This window comes from Ammodytes marinus, assembly GCF_949987685.1.
Source record: "Ammodytes marinus genome assembly, chromosome: 5".
NCBI lineage: Eukaryota > Metazoa > Chordata > Actinopteri > Uranoscopiformes > Ammodytidae > Ammodytes > Ammodytes marinus.
In genome coordinates this window covers 7,146,857-7,163,725 of record NC_137234.1, presented here as the reverse complement: position 1 = coordinate 7,163,725, position 16,869 = coordinate 7,146,857, and the positions used below count along the sequence as shown (strand labels likewise).

General features: G+C 39.8%; 1 protein-coding gene across 1 annotated transcript in view; it reads left to right on the top strand.

The window, feature by feature from the left end:
- mgat4c (mgat4 family member C) overlaps nt 1–14,421 on the top strand; it is a gene marked incomplete at its 3' end in the record, with an annotated part of 47,260 nt that extends 32,839 nt beyond the window's left edge. The window contains exons 2-4 of the mRNA XM_080028584.1: nt 11,064–11,215; nt 12,527–12,674; nt 13,265–14,421. Coding sequence (XP_079884710.1) covers nt 11,087–11,215; nt 12,527–12,674; nt 13,265–14,421 — 1,434 coding nt within the window. The 5' untranslated portion in view covers nt 11,064–11,086. The remainder of the gene's footprint in view (nt 1–11,063; nt 11,216–12,526; nt 12,675–13,264) is intronic.
- Between the last annotated feature and the right edge of the window lie 2,448 nt (nt 14,422–16,869).

The following is a 16,869-nucleotide window of genomic DNA, read 5'->3' as shown; positions in this document are numbered from 1 at the left end:
TGAAATGTTGAAATGTCTTGGACTCTGAACTTCAACAATATGAGAGGAATTTTCATAGGTGATGTGTGTAAAAACTTCCACCAGATAAAATCAATTCATTTTCTATGAATCTGGTTTCCACATAAGGAAGATAATAGTTACTTATACATTGATGACTAAAATGGAGGCTGCACCTTTAAATGTACCTGAGCACTTTGAGCCCCTGTGATATTTGAAAAGACCAGTTGTGTGATCTCACACTCAGCTCTCTTGGTGTCCACTCTCTGCTTGACCAAGAAGCTCATTCCCTAAGAGCTACTTCAATGTATGCACGACTCATACTGGGAGAAACTGGGCCACCTTATTGTGTCTCCAGCACTCATTTCAGCACGGAAGCCTAAGGAGAGCCTGCCAGTTGCTCATTTCTCCACACACACACACACACACACTCGCCTGCACTAAATGTGTAGGGAGGAGATAGTGCATTCTCATGTTATCTGCCAGCGGCCTCTAGCCCCTTCAGCCATTTTCTCATTCCACAGATTTGACCCAGGAGGCGACCTTGGCTTTTTAAGTGCTTTTAAGGCCGAGCCAAGTGTCCTCTTCCTCTCTCAAATGGAGACAGAGAGACAGCCGGAGAGGGAGAGAGGGGATTTCATTCCACTCAGTCTTCTCAATGGCCCTTTTTTCTGCCTTTTTTCTCTCCATCCTCTCTCATGCCCGCAGCCATTGTCCAGTGTTTTTATGGAGCTGACATGATGACAGGCTGTTGTTTGCTAATACACGTGGGTCTGTGTGCTGCTTTTAATGCAGAAAACAGCCTCAGGGGAGCAGCAGCAGCAGCAGCATAGGTTTATGACATGAAGTCAAGCACAATGGGAAACATGGCTGCTCCATGAAAGTCAATGCTTTTGAAATTTGAACTCCATTCAGTTGACGTAGCTTTTTAAAGTTGAGACATCTTTTTTTGATTGTTTGCTTGTTTGTTTTTTTAGTCAGTCAGTGTGCATTCCAATAAAACAGTATAGAAGTCACACAGTGTATTAGCCGAATATGATACAGCAAGGACCTAATTGAATATCTTTGCCCTGGAGAGCGCTTCATGAAAATGATATACTAATCATCTTGTGTCTCAGATGTAGGTAATAATTTATACCAACGGTCCGATCCTCACTACCTCACACAAGGGATAGGCATTAAAATGTAAGGTTGTCTGTCTAGAGGGGTGTGTGTGTGTGTGTGTGTGTGTGTGTGTGTGTGTGAATATGGGTGTGTGTGTGTGTGTGTGTGTGTGTGTGTGTGTGTGTCTCTGCGCGTGTGGGTGTGTGTGTGTGAGTGTGTATAGGCATGTCAAGTGTATGTTTTTAATGGAAATAAGAGTAAGTATCCCAGTCTTCCATCTCCGTCCCCTCCCGAGTGCAGCCCCCTGACGTAGAGCTGATCTGGGTCAAAGAGCTAACTGCTCAGAGGGCCGTGGAGAGGCTCAGACACATACAGATCATTCCTCACGCCTCCTGTCCTCATTACGCTGCTGCAGCTGGCACGGGGAACGCCTTTTAGTCTTTACCTTTCAACCTTAAACATTGAAATGCAAACTAATGTCGATAAACAAAAGCTTCAGTAGCAGCAACCACATTCTGTGTGTGTGTGTGTGTGTGTGTGTGTGTGTGTGTGTGTGTGTGTGTGTGTGTGTGTGTGTGTGTGTGTGTGTGTGTGTAATTGCGTTTGTGAGTATTGCCACATCATAAGCACCCTTGATTGCACTCAAGTGAGCGTCTCATGATAGATGCCGTCTCCCTTGCTTATCACTGACGGCACTGAGGTCTGTCCGGAGATGGCACAAGTCCACTCACACTTCTGAATGATAAAAGACCGTTTTATTCTCCTGACAAGTTAGTCAGATATAAAAATATGGACTGATCTCAGAACGCTCTTTACAATCACTTTTCAATTACAGTCCTGGCTTGACTATAGTCTATTGTACTGAGCAGTTTGTTCCATATGTTCTGGTGCCTGATTGCTTTGAAGGTAACATCATCACATGGCAACAACAAGTGTTCTGTATTTCATGTTCATTCTCTCCAGTGGGTCGGCTAACCACCTGTACCTGTGCCAGCGCTGGTGTGTGGGGAAAATACAAACCTAAATGAAAAGCTTGTTGATGTCTCCAACACATCCTGGAATAAGAACAAGGCAGCGTCCTCTGTGTGTGTGTGTGTGTGTGTGTGTGTTCGAGCTTACAAAGACAAGGACACCGGGACCGTCCGGGATATAGATAATACTGTTTGGCTGTGATTCAGAAAGTGCTTTTATCAGAGAGCTGAGACAGGCTGAGACCATTTATTTAAACGCTCCAAGCAGGATTGTTTCCTTGTGGGGGGACAGCTGTGAGTGCTGTTGTCACTGGACTGCTGGTTTGTCCCTCGAGGGCCCCGGTAGTGGATGGTAGTGTGGCGGTTTGTGGTGGAGATGATAATGCCGGGGGGGAGGCAGGGAGGCATGTGTGTGTCTGTGGAGAAAAGCATCATATTCAGCACACACACACACACACACACATGCACACACACACACACACACACAAACACACACACACGCACACACACACACACACACACACACACACACTCACACACACACACACACACACACACACTGTACGCACTCCCATTACAGTGAGTGAGCTCCAGCTGCTGACAGCGGTGACAGGCCCAGAGCAGAGAGATGGAGGGGGAGGGCTGTGGTGCGTCTGTGTGGGTCCGGTCTCTGGAGTTTGACGCTTCCAGGATTAACCCTCCAATGCATCGTTTCAAAGGAACCTTCCAAAAACCTGAGGGCTTTCTGCAAAACGTTTACTAAATTATTAATGTCTCAGGCTCTATAAAGCAGGTGGAGACATGAAATAAAACCATTTGAAAGCTTGGTGCTAACCCTTGGCTTTAACTGTAAATCACTGCCTTAGCCCGAGAATAATTTTTTAAATTATCAAATTTCTCAGCCTCTGTATTGAATAGAAATATTAAATTGAAAACCATTTGAAAGCTTAAACCCTTGGCTTTAACTGTGAATTGTGTATTACAGTAACAACTGTAAATCTGTATAACTGTAAATCATTGCATTTGACCATTAACATAAAATAAATCAATTAACAAAAAAAAAAATAAATAAAAAAAAAAAATATATATATATATATATATATATATATATATATATATATATATATATATATATATCAGCAAATCACGTTGCATTTTATTGGTCATGTGTCTTAAAAATGTTTGACATCATCCAAAACTTGCAGACATGCATCCAGTCTAAATTTGTAAAATACAGCGCACACCACATCTTGGAACCCTCTGGAAGACATTACCTGTGTGTGTGTGTGTGTGTGTGTGTGTGTGTGTGTGTGTGTGTGTGTGTGTGTGTGTGTGTTTTTGTGTCTGTGTGTCTGTGCGTGCGACTAGGGTCGCTAAGTCTTTGTAGATGGCACATTCCTTTGTCTGTGTGAATGTAGTAGTATCTGGTAAACTGTTTCGACCAATTTGAATTATTAACCAAACAGCCCATTTCATAATAATAAAGGGATTTGTGTTTTCCGCTCCTGCGCCACAGTTTTATTATCAACGAAAAGCCCCTTTGTTAGTGGCTGCTTTTTATCGAGTTGAAGGCCCCGACACACAAAGCAACTGCTGAATCCACCGCAGATCTGCAAGGCTTAATTGATTATTTGTGGCGAGCTATATATCTGTATGAGGTGCAGCCATTCCCAGGGGAAATAATGTAAAACAGATAACAAGATGAAATGTGGGAGAATTGCCTTTCCACTCTCTATCCATTTCATTAATCTGTTCCACCTTTTTCTACATTCACAATGAGGGTTCCCATCTAGGTTTGTATTGCCGTCACTTAAAACACGGCTTCACATTTTGAAAATTGCCGTGGCCCAAATCTAGTTAGAGTTGAAAGAGTTGATTCAAGCCGGCAATGGAAGTGTTTGTTAAGGGGTTATTTTGATTTCTGTATAACAACAAAACAAAGGGGACTCTGTTATGTGTGTATAAACATGAGGACTACCAGAAGGGAACATATATATTTTCAAATCTCATCTATTTAATATTCTGCCTTTTGCACTTCCCTGTCTGCATTCAAAATGATTGATACTGTACACAAAATGTTTTTCTTTTTTTTCAAGAAACCTATTTATTTTCTTCTCAGATTCAGTATATGCCTGTGTTACTCCTCAGCCTGGCCCCATGTTCTCCAAGTCATCCTGACATTGCAATTTCAATTTCAGTGGAAGTGACTTTAAAGGAACAACCTTGGGAAGATGGGATGTGAAATTACTGTGGAACTAGAATAGTGTTTGTGACGTGTCACTGCTCAACCCCTATACCTATTTTCCATTTACTCTTCGCACAATACTCGAAAACAAAATAGTGGAATCGTTGGCATTCATAAGGACTGCTGCCACTCTGTAGCAATCAAGCCATTATGAATGGAGAGGGATTGGAAAGCCTTTTGTTTTTTATTTTTTTTGTCTTTTTTTTGTATGTGATATAGAATTCTTGGCATTACGTGGCGAACATCGGGCCAGAGCATAATTGCCTTCTCCTCACTGGGGAGCTCCTTGTTTTCCATTTGAAGTTCTTCCTCTGTCAGATTTCACCATTAGAGAGGGAGCGCAGTGTGTGTCGGGGGGAACGGAGGAGACAGTTCCTGGATCAGTCATCTCATATCGCCTGCCACGGAGGCATGGGGGAAATTGAGGATTACATTCGAAGATAGCTTGCCAAGGTTTGCCTGGAACACAGAGAAAAACAACTGAATATCACTAGTAAACTTGTATTATAGGTTGTACTTTCTCCATGTTAATGTACTGTATCTAGTATAGACATGATTACTCCATTATGTATTTATCTAATGTAGGATAGAGCTTATTTTCTGTGTTTTTTTATGATGGTGTATTAAATATATGTTGTTATTTGACTGTTGTTAAGGCAACATCAGTAGTTTGAAAACATCACTCAGGTTTTTTCATCCGCAGTCAGTAGGATGACTACTGACAGCGGACACCCCAGGTCACTCTGACTGCTGTGGAGTCCAACCGTTTCGGCTACTGCCGGTAAAAAGACGTTTTAAAGAATACTGACATGATTACATTATTAATACATTGTTTATTCATCAAATATATGAGTAAGCTAATTCCCTGTGTTGTTGGATGGATGGATGGATGGAAGGATGGATGGATGGATGGATGGATATATTATCTTCATGTATAGCTACCCAAGGGGAGAAACTGTTTTGCCACCATTGACAACATTCAGCACAACAACAGACATGGAAGACTGCAACCTAAAAATACAAGTACCAACATAAAACAGAGGCAGTGCAATGGTCCGCTACAAACATAGTAAAAGAGATGATAAAATGAAATGATAGAAGATTAAAAAGAGGATTTAAAAAGAGCAATGTGCCAGTGTGCCATATTGCCACAAACACTCAGCAATAACACTATACATATAAATACAGCAGCATAAAATGGCAAATGAAAAAGATGTTGTAAATGGACTGGTGGTCGGGCAACATCATCAGTTTTAAAACTGGAAACCTTTACAGGCATTTTTTTTTACTGACATTTTAAATACTAAATTATTAGTCAAATAATAATTTTATAGAATCCAATCCAATTGAAATCCAATTGTACAAGGCACTTTATACAAGTGTATAGGGAACATACAGTAGATTACTGTGAAGTGCCCTTATGAAACATATGTTATTTTTCCAATTCCTTTGTTTCTGGTTCTTATCTCCTGGTGTGCCTCATCTGTCCCCATAGCAACATAGTGACACTTAGGTTGCCTTGACGTCAAAGATTGATGGACAGAAGACCTCCAGCTGAGAGCCATTTCCCAGCCCCAGGGCGCTATAGTAACGCTGTGATTCAACCAGGTGATGTTTTCCTTAGAGGATTTCTGGTCGCTTTCTGGGCGTATATCCTGAAATGAAATGATAGAAGATTAAAAAGAGGATTTAAAAAGAGCAGTGTGCCAGTGTGCCATATTGCCACAAACACTCAGCAATAACACTATACATATAAATACAGCAGCATAAAATGGCTGAGATCCTATCTCATCTGTTCAAGGAACAACTATAGGAAGAATCACAAGCAAATCTGGCTTTTGGCAGGTAGCCTATTCACTGTTTGGTATACTGCCAAAATAAGACAAAAAATCATGTAATACAACAAATTGCGTCGGCCATATTGAATAAAAAAAAGCAAGGCTTGAGGAATCATTATCTAATTGAGTATGTCAAGCAATAGTGCGTAACTTCTCTGCCCCCATGAGAAATTCTGAAAAACAACACTGTACCTTCTGCTGTACGTCCAGGTTATTTTTAAGAAGAAGAATCAACAACTGAAACATTTCTTGGACGCGTCATGTTATTTTTCTGAGCTCCCGCGCCAGTGTCTGGGGTGACACCAGTTTGTAAACGCTGTGTAAATACTGAGAAATACAGAGGGAGTTTATGAGCTAAATCAACTCGTTTATGGGTTGGCTTCTACATAACCGACATTCAGTGATGTGAAAAAGTTACACACTATAGCTTTAACAAAAATAAAAATAAATCATATTGTATTCATGAGGTCCTGGTCGCTCATGCACTGGACTTTTGTTTCCAACAGTTGTGTTGTCACCAAGCTCCATTTACGTCAATCTAAAGCAGTTGAACCTCTTACAGAAGCCACGGCTTTCAAAAAGGGTTCCGGAACGACAGTTGATACGAGTTAAGTGCACAAGAGCTGCTGGATACGAGAGAGAGAGGAGAGAGAGAGAAAGACAGTGTGTTGTGTTTTATTTGGTCCCCTTCACACACACTAACACGCACACACACACGGTGCATAATGGATATTTAACAGGCCATGCCTGCTGTGGAAGTGTGCTGTGTGTGTCCTGAAATGGTGCTGGGGACATCTGAGTGGAGTGTGTGACTGCCGAGATGACACACCCATTAAAACACACTTTGTCCATTTCACTGCTGAGGTTCCTCTTTGGATTCATGCCACAAGAATGAACACATCACCCACACACACACACACATACATGCACACATCCATCCCTCTTGTTAATGGATGCTAGCAGTGAATTCATAGTCATGCCATTATCCACATATCTTTATGTTATACCCCGGGACACTCAAAATATATACATAAGACTGGGAATAGGGATATTCACTAAGATGATGTCATAGGTGTTATATCTCAAAATCTGGGCCAGGTGAAGGAAGCACATTTCCCCCACTGCGCCTTTGGCAAACTGAGCCTCTCATCCTCTTCCTGCTCTGAGCCAATGATGAATTATTGAAGGAAGAAAGGTGCCTCACGTTGTCTGGTACCATCAGGGTAGACACCATAGAAGTGCAATCTGAGAGACCAACTTACCACCAACTTGAAGCAGAAAAGTTGTAGCGCTCTCCCAGCTAGATAACTCAAAGAATATAGCCTGTAGTTTTATTCTAGGTCAGGTATCCCAACATAGTGAGTAGTTGTGCTTAAGGCAGTGGTGATGGATGCTTACAGATCATTTACTTTTGTAAAATGTTGCTTAGGTATTCAAAGTAAAATGCAGATGTGACTGTTTTGTCAATAACTGTATCGATCTGCTAATGTTTCATCTGTGTTTGTAGGCCTACATTTAGTATACAATGTTGTATGAACTCTTCATATGTTTTGTGTGCAAAATCTGAAATCGTAAAGTAATAGTTCTCAGATAAATGTAGTGGAGTTAAAGGTACAATATTTCTTGGGGAGTTCCGGTGGCGTAGTGGATAGAGTGTGTACCATATTGGCTCAGGCCTTCATTGCAGTGGTTGTGGGTTCAAATTTGACTTGTGGACCTTTACCGCAAGTCATCCCCCCTCTCTCTCTGTCTCCCCATGTCAACTATGTACTATCTAATAAAGCTTGAAAATGTCAAAAAATAATCTTAAAAAAAAATTAAAAAGTAAAATGTTTCCCACTGAATTGTAGTGGAGTAGAAGTATAAAGTAGCATGAAAAGAAAATATCCAAGTAAAGTACCAGTGCCTCCAACTTGCATTTAAGTACAGTACCTGATTAAATGCATTGAGTTACATTTCACCTCTGGCTAAAGGAAAAGTGCTGTTGCTGAGTTCTCACTAAAAAGTTTGAGGCAAGCTCTGAAAAGTTGCCTGAACCAGAGTGTCAAAAAGATTCTTGTGAAGCTATCAGCGAAGGTTTTCCCCTAATGATTCTCCTCATCATCATGCTGCACTCAACTCACTCCAGCTAAACTCAGCTGTGTACCTGAGACACACCACACATATAATGGAGACAGTGCAACATATTCTGCTTTGAGAAAAGTGCTACAAAACTCAAGAGTAACTGTATTGGTATGCCATGCCTGTACACAGTATTCAGGGCATTCCTGACACTTATTGGTAACACCATGGCCGAGGGAGAGTGTATGAAAGACAGGCTGTGTATATTGTTACAAATATGTTCAAATATTGTGGGTGAAACAACTCAAGATTTGCAGCTACGAGCCAAATGTTGACTGTATAGCTGGTAGTGTTGCATCAGATTCTTATGTTTTATTCTGGGGAATATCAGCGTATGCCTTCTATCTGTGGTGCAATGCAATGTACGCAAATAACGCCTTACGATACAGTCCCATAGGTTAGATAGAAACTCTTGCAGTATAGTTCAGTCTACAACTGTCCAACTTTAAAATATGAAGATGATGTCTTGTTAGGCTGAGGGTTATATGAGGTTAGCCAGGAATTACGACATGAGGAGTAAACTGTTCCAAAATTGTCAATTTGTACTTATGTTTATAATTTACATTTTGTATTACTTATTTATATCCAACACTGGATGCCAAGCAATTAAATGGAATAGGCTAAAGATGTTTGTTTGTAGCATTGTGATCCAGAATGTATTTTTTCCTTTGTGTGTATGAGACAGACTTGGCTTGTTATACAAAGATGTTCTCAGAGTCTCTTTAAAAAAAGTACAGTCCAATTTAACCACTTCATGCTGACTCCTTTATTAATGTAATTAAACCGTTGAATTCTGAGCTGCCAACGTTTAAATTGAGGTAACAAATGTTCCTTTTGTTAAGACATTATGTTCAAAACAATTGCATTCAATAACATTATTATTTCACAGTTACAACACAAACAGACATGTGACCAATGATGCCTTTTAATACTGTTTCTAGAATGTATAATTGACAAATTGGCAGCCATTAACCAGTTGAAGCCTAAAGCAGATTTGTACATCACAGCATGTAGTTTTGCTTATTTGGTTTGTTATCTGTTAGTAGAAAAAACAACTTTTAAATATTGTAATTGCTGGTAATTGCTGGCCACATTAAACCACAATGGATTGAAAATCCGCCTGCGGTGGATGGATATGTTAAATTCAGTTTTGGAGTGTGAGCACAAAGAGGTATTGACTAGGCGATTCCCAGGTGAGGCCGACTCCCAGCCTATAAGTGATGGATGTGTGTTGTGCGGTCACTGCACTGAGCTCAGAGCTAGTTTGTATTCTATTAGGCGTCTCTGGGGCTTTGCAGCGCTGGAACAAATGAGCATGCTGAGGCCCTAATCACTGGCAGAGAAAAGACCAAACGGTATTGTTACATTGTTACATCTGTAGCGGTTAACTTCTGCTAATGTTAACGAGGAGCTGCCAATCATGTTGTGACTGAGTCTGAGCCTGAGATATAATTTACTTCTGACTGAAGGCTATAGGTGGTATTGCTTTCATTGCTGTTAGTATGTTTACGGATGTGTGAACATTTAGCAGTCAAAATCAGATAAGCATTTGTTAACAAGCTATCAATCAATATACTGTATGACTTTGAGTTCCTGTGATTGTCCTTACAGTCAATAGGAAGTGACACATTATTGTTAACATCTTAAAATTCATAACGTAACCCAACATATTGGACCTGCAATATCATGCATTGGATTGTTGGTTTCTGGGAAGGTGTGATGGGCAGTATTTCTCTATTCTTAAAATATTAACTATTACATTAATGATTTATAATTCAAAAAGTAATTGCTATGTCAATATGTCAATTAGAGGCCTGTCTTCTCATGCCTTGTATAATTGTCTTGTGTGGAAAAATCTGAAAAAATGTAATTGACTTTTCCCCTTGTGATGATGGCCTGTAATCTACAAATAGAAAAATTTACATTTCGCAAAACAAAGAGGAGTACGGTAGCTTATAATAGCCAATAGACGCAATTTATTTATGAACATCTTAGCGTAAGAATGTATTGAAACATTGCACCACCCCATCGCTGAAAAGCTAAAAATACCGCATAGGGGGATGTGTGTGTGGATGCATTGAGCAAAATATCTAACAACACATTTGATTCAAATCACTGATCCGTTGTTTGGCTTGTCAATAATCATTATGTCTTATAGTGCATTTACTTTTCTCTCTCATGGATTTGTTCCGCCTCTTTCCCTGAAAAGGAGAAAAAGACACACACCATTACACATCATTAGAACTCTGTTGAAGAAAAATCAAGATGCTAGTGCAAGATAATTTGTCACACAAGGCATGATGATGCTAAAATAATATCCCCTACAACCTGCTAATGGTTCATAATAAGGCAAATGATTTGTATTAAAGCTATAGTGCTTAACTTATATCGCCTCCATGAGGAATATCTGAGGAATTGCATCAACATTAGCGGCACATGTACATGAGGTAAGCCTTTGGTGATCGCTCATGGATTTTATACCTTCTGCTGTACGTCCAGGTTTTAATCAACTGAAACATTTCTTGGGCGCTTCTCGAGCTCCTACTCCAGTGTCAAGGGGCCACACCAGTTTTTGTAATCTCTGCCATACTGAGAAATACAGACAGTTGTGTGGAGCTGATAGGTTTAATCAACTTTGTGTCAACTTATTTGCCGATGGCTTGAATGTAACCGACATTCATTTATATGGAGAAAGCTACGCACACGCACTAGCTTTAACCAACGTGGGCTGCTGATGTTCAAAGCAAACCGTACTAAAGTGTCATATTCCATGTTTTTCTCCCACAGGTCCCAGTGAGAGCGAGAGCAGCATGAGGCTGGTGTGGAAATCCCTGGACAAGATGAGGTGTCTGAGGAAACGCTCCACCATTCCATTCCTGGGCTTCCTCATCACCTTCCTCCTCTTCCTCAACCTCTACATTGAAGACGGCTACGTGCTGGTTAGTACAGAACAATACATCACACAGTATTTGTATTTCTTGAGACAATGTATGTGAATGGGGTACACGTTTTAACGTGTAGATATCACCATGACATTTTGCCAGTTTATTACTTACATTAAAAAAGTGTTTTGCATGTTTTTAGGAACGAAATGTATCATACATCAGACAATTAACAACATTTGAACACATCATTATGCAATTACTTTCAGAATGAATGGAGTATTGAAAAAACTAATTTGGAGATAATGCAGAGAAAAGACCAAACGGTATTGTTACATTGTTACATCTGTAGCGGTTAACTTCTGCTAATGGTAATGAGGAGCTGCCAATCATGTTGTGACTGAGCCTGAGACATAATTTACTTCTGACTGAAAGCTATAGGTGGTATTGCTTTCATTACTGTTAGTATGTATACGGATGTGTGTACATTTAGCAGTCAAAATCAGATAAGCATTTGTTAACAAACTATCAATCAATCTACTGTATGACTTTGAGTTGCTGTGATTGTCCAGGAAAAAACTAATTTGGAGATAATGTCCTTTAAAGATGGTTTTCTAGGATAAATATACAGACACATACAGACAAGGTTTAATAAGATAAACACCTAAATGTACATTTAGGATCTTTTATTTGTATTGCTATGAAAGAAGATATTGTATCGAAGCAAACTAGGCAAAAATTCTCTAAATCGACTGATGCCTGAAAAAACAATGTTTTAGCCTGCCGGGTCCCGCCTTAATGTCTGAACAACAAAAAAGAACAAATGTGCTTTTGGAACCAGATGTGTTATTTTATTTGTTCACACCACCCATGTCGCCCCCTTTTATAATTGTTTGTTTTTTAATAGAAACATGTTTAAACTTTCATAACGTGGACCCAAGTTGTATTTATACAGACTTTGTATTTCTTATTCATGACGCCATCAAAACTTGGTGATAACAGTATCACATTATCTGTGTTTGTTATGTAAATTATTAAGAGGCAGTTCACATTTTCATCTCTCTGGGGCTCTTTCCAAAGTCCATTCTTTCTGCTATGCAAATGTGCCTGGAGAGATCTTAAGAACATTTATGTCTTTGTATGAGCCACATCAAAAGCACACATTATCTCAAGTTTGTATGAGATGTTACAGTCAAGTTTTGAGGGAACACAAACAATGCTGGTTTTCCCCTGATTCGAATAATTCACAGAAGAGAAATGTTCTTTCTTGTCCCAATAGTAGTAATAGTAGTCCTGCAATAGTTATGGGAGCTTTCTCTATTGTTCACAATGTGAAGTAATGTTTTGTTTTGTTGTGTTGTGTTCCAGGAAGGAGATAAAAGGCAGCTCAGGGAAACCTCCGTCCACCCTTCGAGCTCGGAGCGATACGTTCACAGCTTCAGAGATCTCAGTAACTTCTCTGGAAGCATTAATGTCACGTATCGTTATCTGGCCGGGACCCCGCTCAATCGCAAGAGTAAGTTTAGTGTTTGTTCTAAAGAGGAATTTACTTTTGACTTTATTCATAAGCCCTGTGAAAGATCCTGTAAATCGTATTTGGGAATATATGAATAAAAAGCTAAAATGTGTGAAATGGGGATATAATGCAGTGTAATAAAATGTAACTGCTCCACAGACACTTTTGATACAACATTAAACACTAAGAACTCTCTTGTCTCAAGTGAGCCCTGATTTAGTCACTAAACATTTAGATATTTAAAAAAAAATCTTGAACACAAATGTATAAATAAGTTGTGAGCCACAAGACTATTTACAGATATTCATCAATGTAATCAATCTTTCATCATAAATATTCCTCTTTGTTTTTTGTTTCGTGCTTATTTTACAGTTTTGACGAAGAAATCTTAACTCAAAGTTGACTTACTAGTTTTTTCTCGAATGTTTAACCACATCTTACAATCTTTATTGTATGTACCAAGGAACTGGGCTTTGAGTTTATAAGATGAATCTTCTCCAAACTCTATTTGCGTGGCTTTAGAAAATTGCTAATGAACAAGAATTTCTGTTTACAATATTATAATATATTATGCTATTTTTTGTGCACAGAGTATCTCACTATTGGACTTTCATCTGTCAAGAGAAAAAGAGGGAACTACCTTCTGGAGACCATCAAATCCATCTTCGATCAGTCCAGCTACGAGGAGCTGAAGGAGATCGTGGTGGTGGTCCACCTGGCCGACTTTGACCTGGTCTGGTGTGAGAACCTGGTCCAGGAAATCACCAGGAAGTTTGCCCACCACATCATAGCAGGACGGCTGCTAGTGATCCAGGCTCCAGAGGAATACTACCCCTCTCTGGATGGTTTAAAACGGAACTACAACGACCCAGACGACCGGGTACGATTCCGCTCTAAGCAGAACGTGGACTACGCTTTCCTACTCAACTTCTGCACAAACCTCTCTGACTTCTACATGATGTTAGAAGATGACGTGCGCTGCTCCAGGAACTTTCTAACAGCGCTTAAGAAGGTGATAACATCCAGAGAAGGTTCCTACTGGGTGATGCTAGAGTTCTCCAAGCTAGGCTACATCGGGAAGCTCTACCACTCCAGAGACCTGCCACGATTGGCCCATTTCTTGCTAATGTTCTACCAGGAAATGCCCTGCGATTGGCTTCTGATCCACTTCAGGGGTCTGCTTGCCCAGAAGGACGTGATCCGCTTCAAGCCCTCGCTGTTCCAACACATGGGCTACTACTCCTCGTACAAAGGAGCCGAGAACAAGCTGAAAGACGACGATTTTGAGGAAGACTCGATAGACATTCCGGACAACCCTCCTGCCAACCTTTATACAAACATCCATGTCTTTGAAAACTATGATGCCACCAAGGCTTACAGCACTGTGGATGAGTACTTCTGGGGCAAGCCTCCTTCCACAGGGGACTTCTTTGTCATTGTCTTTAATAAATCGACCAAAATTAGTAAAATTAAGATCGCGACCGGTTCGGACGACCGGCGGAATGACGTTCTTCACCACGGAGCGCTGGAAGTCGGAGAGAAACTCGTCGGGACCAAGAAAGGGAAAGTGTGTTCCTCTTACATCACTTTAGGGGAGTTTAAAAATGGCAACTTTGAGGTAAAAGACGTTGACCACAAAATTGCCTTTGACATTGAGTGTGTGCGTATCGTGGTGACGGCCAGTCAGAAAGAATGGCTCATTATAAGAAGTATAAGTCTTTGGACTACACAACCCCCCAGCCAATGAGGCCTATACATGAAGACTCTTAGTACGCCCAAGAGGCAAAGGTTTTGTATTGTTATTATTTATTAATGTATGAATTTTCAGGTTTATTTATTCATGTTGTATGTATTTATTGATACTCATTTTGTCTGCCAAATCAATCTATAGTTTTTTATACCTGCAAGTTGTAACGTCAATAGATCATTTTCCCAGTCATTCTTAAGGACTGTTCAACTGACCTCAGATCACTCATGAACGTATGTTTTCTGAAATGTTCCATAAGCCTTTTTTGATAGCTTTCCTTGACATAGGGCTGGGCGATAATTTAGTATTATGTTTGACCAACTTAAAATGATATTGTTATTTATCTTATTGTTTTACAGCATTCTTCTATTCATGTTTACAATAGTCTATATTTTTCTTGTTGTCCATAAATCCTATGAAAGGACCCAAACCAAAAATGCATTCATCATACTAACATGTAATTCCATGTAGCCAAATTCTGATATACCTTGTTCCTCTGTGCCAGTGGCCTTTCCATGTTGTCCAAAAACTATTGAAATCATTGAGCTATATCTTTCATTAGGAGACATGTTACGTCATTACAAATTAACTTAGGTACTATAGTTCATTTTGAGTCAGCCCCTCAACCATCGTCCCGCTGCTGTGAATACTCACCAGAGCATGCACTCTGTGTATTAATCTAACGCTAAAAATAGTTCATAATAATAAACTTTGTCCCCCTTTTTTGAGTATCAACTGTACTGTAGAAAATTGCGGAATTAATGGGCTTGTAACATTCTTGGTTTTGGTCTTCTCATGCCATTTGTCGACGATAAGAAAAATATAGAATCATCCCAACCTTATTCTTTAATGGTTACAAAGCAAAACTGTATTTCATTGTTTAGAAAATGTATTTTGGAAGGTTTTCCTTTACACATGTTAAGTATGTTGTAAACATCCTTTTTATCATTTTAAATGTGATTTTGCTTACATATTTTATGATACATCGATATCAATATCATGATATCCATCTCAACTCTACAGCCCGGACCTATAAAGACATATACTTGAAGGTTCTTCTGAAGGTTGTTTCAAGCGAGTAATGGTATCATATCTAACTTAGGGAACAGCATACTCCTGATGTACCACTGTTTGGTTATGTATTACACTTGACCATGGATCATTTATTAATGGAAGAAAAGGATAGCTATTATGAAATGGAATGATTTAATTTGAAGGTTCTCCTTGAAGATACCATCAAATATAAGCTATTGAGTCAATTATTCACGACTGGTAGTGACCCTGCCAACGTGTAGCCCTGTGATCCTCTCAGAAGGTCTCCATTCAGCCCTTAATTATTTTCATCCTTGAAAACCTGTAAAGGAAAGTGTGAGAGGTCATTGCTTTCTTTAATATTCATCATTTGACACTTAAAGCTATAGTGCGTAACTTTGTTCGCCCCCATGAGTAATTCGGAGTAATTACAACAGCACTGTCGGCGCATCTGAGGTAAGCCTTCGGTGTTCGCGCATGGATTTTATTCCTTCTGCTGTACGTCCAGGTTTTTTCTCAGCAGTAGAATCAACAACTGAAACATTACGTGGGCGTTTCTTGAGATTTTTCTGAACTCCTGCGCCAGTGTCCGGGGGCGACACTAATTTTGTAAACGCTGCCATACTGAGAAATACAGAGAGAGTGTTGTGGAGCTGATAGGCTTAATCAACTTGGTGTCAACTCGTTTGGCAATTGCTTGAATGTAACCAACATTCATTTATATGAAACGAGTATAGGTACGCACTATAGCTTTAACTTTCCCAGTTTTAATTATTTTTTTAATCATCTTCTTCGCTGTGTTTGACGCTCTGAGGGTGTGTGAGTGGGCTGAGGATCTTTAACTATAGTACTATATGTTCCATCAAGGCTGTTGACAGGAGAACAATGTTTGTTTTCAGCCATCTTCTCCGAGAGCTGGGATTAGATTGCACAGTGAAGAATGGGCCAGGTCTGCTCTTAGGTCTTTCTCCTTTTCTTTCTTTCTTTCTTTCTTTCTTTCTTTCTTTCTTTCTTTCTTTCTTTCTTTCTTTCTTTCTTTCTTTCTTTCTTTCTTTCTTTCTTTCTTTCTTTCTTTCTTTCTTTCTTTCTCTCTCTCTCTCTCTCTCTCTCTCTCTTTCACACACAATTTCCTCCTCAGTAAATTGGTCTGTGTTTGCCTCCTTCTCTAACACCAGCAAAAACAACAACATCTCATCCTGAAGCTATAGGATCTCAATTTGTTCTTTTTCCCCAATGTTGCGCTTTCTCTCACACACTCCAGTGTTCGTGCTTTCACACGGGTGCCTCTCTGTAATCTTTGCCCTGGGGTGTATCTCTTACAAGCCTTCTGCTACTGCTTTTGGGGAAACTAGAAAACTGGGATTTCCTTTTTGAAGATCATTTTAGGTTGTCCCACACCTTGCTTTGTGGCATTAA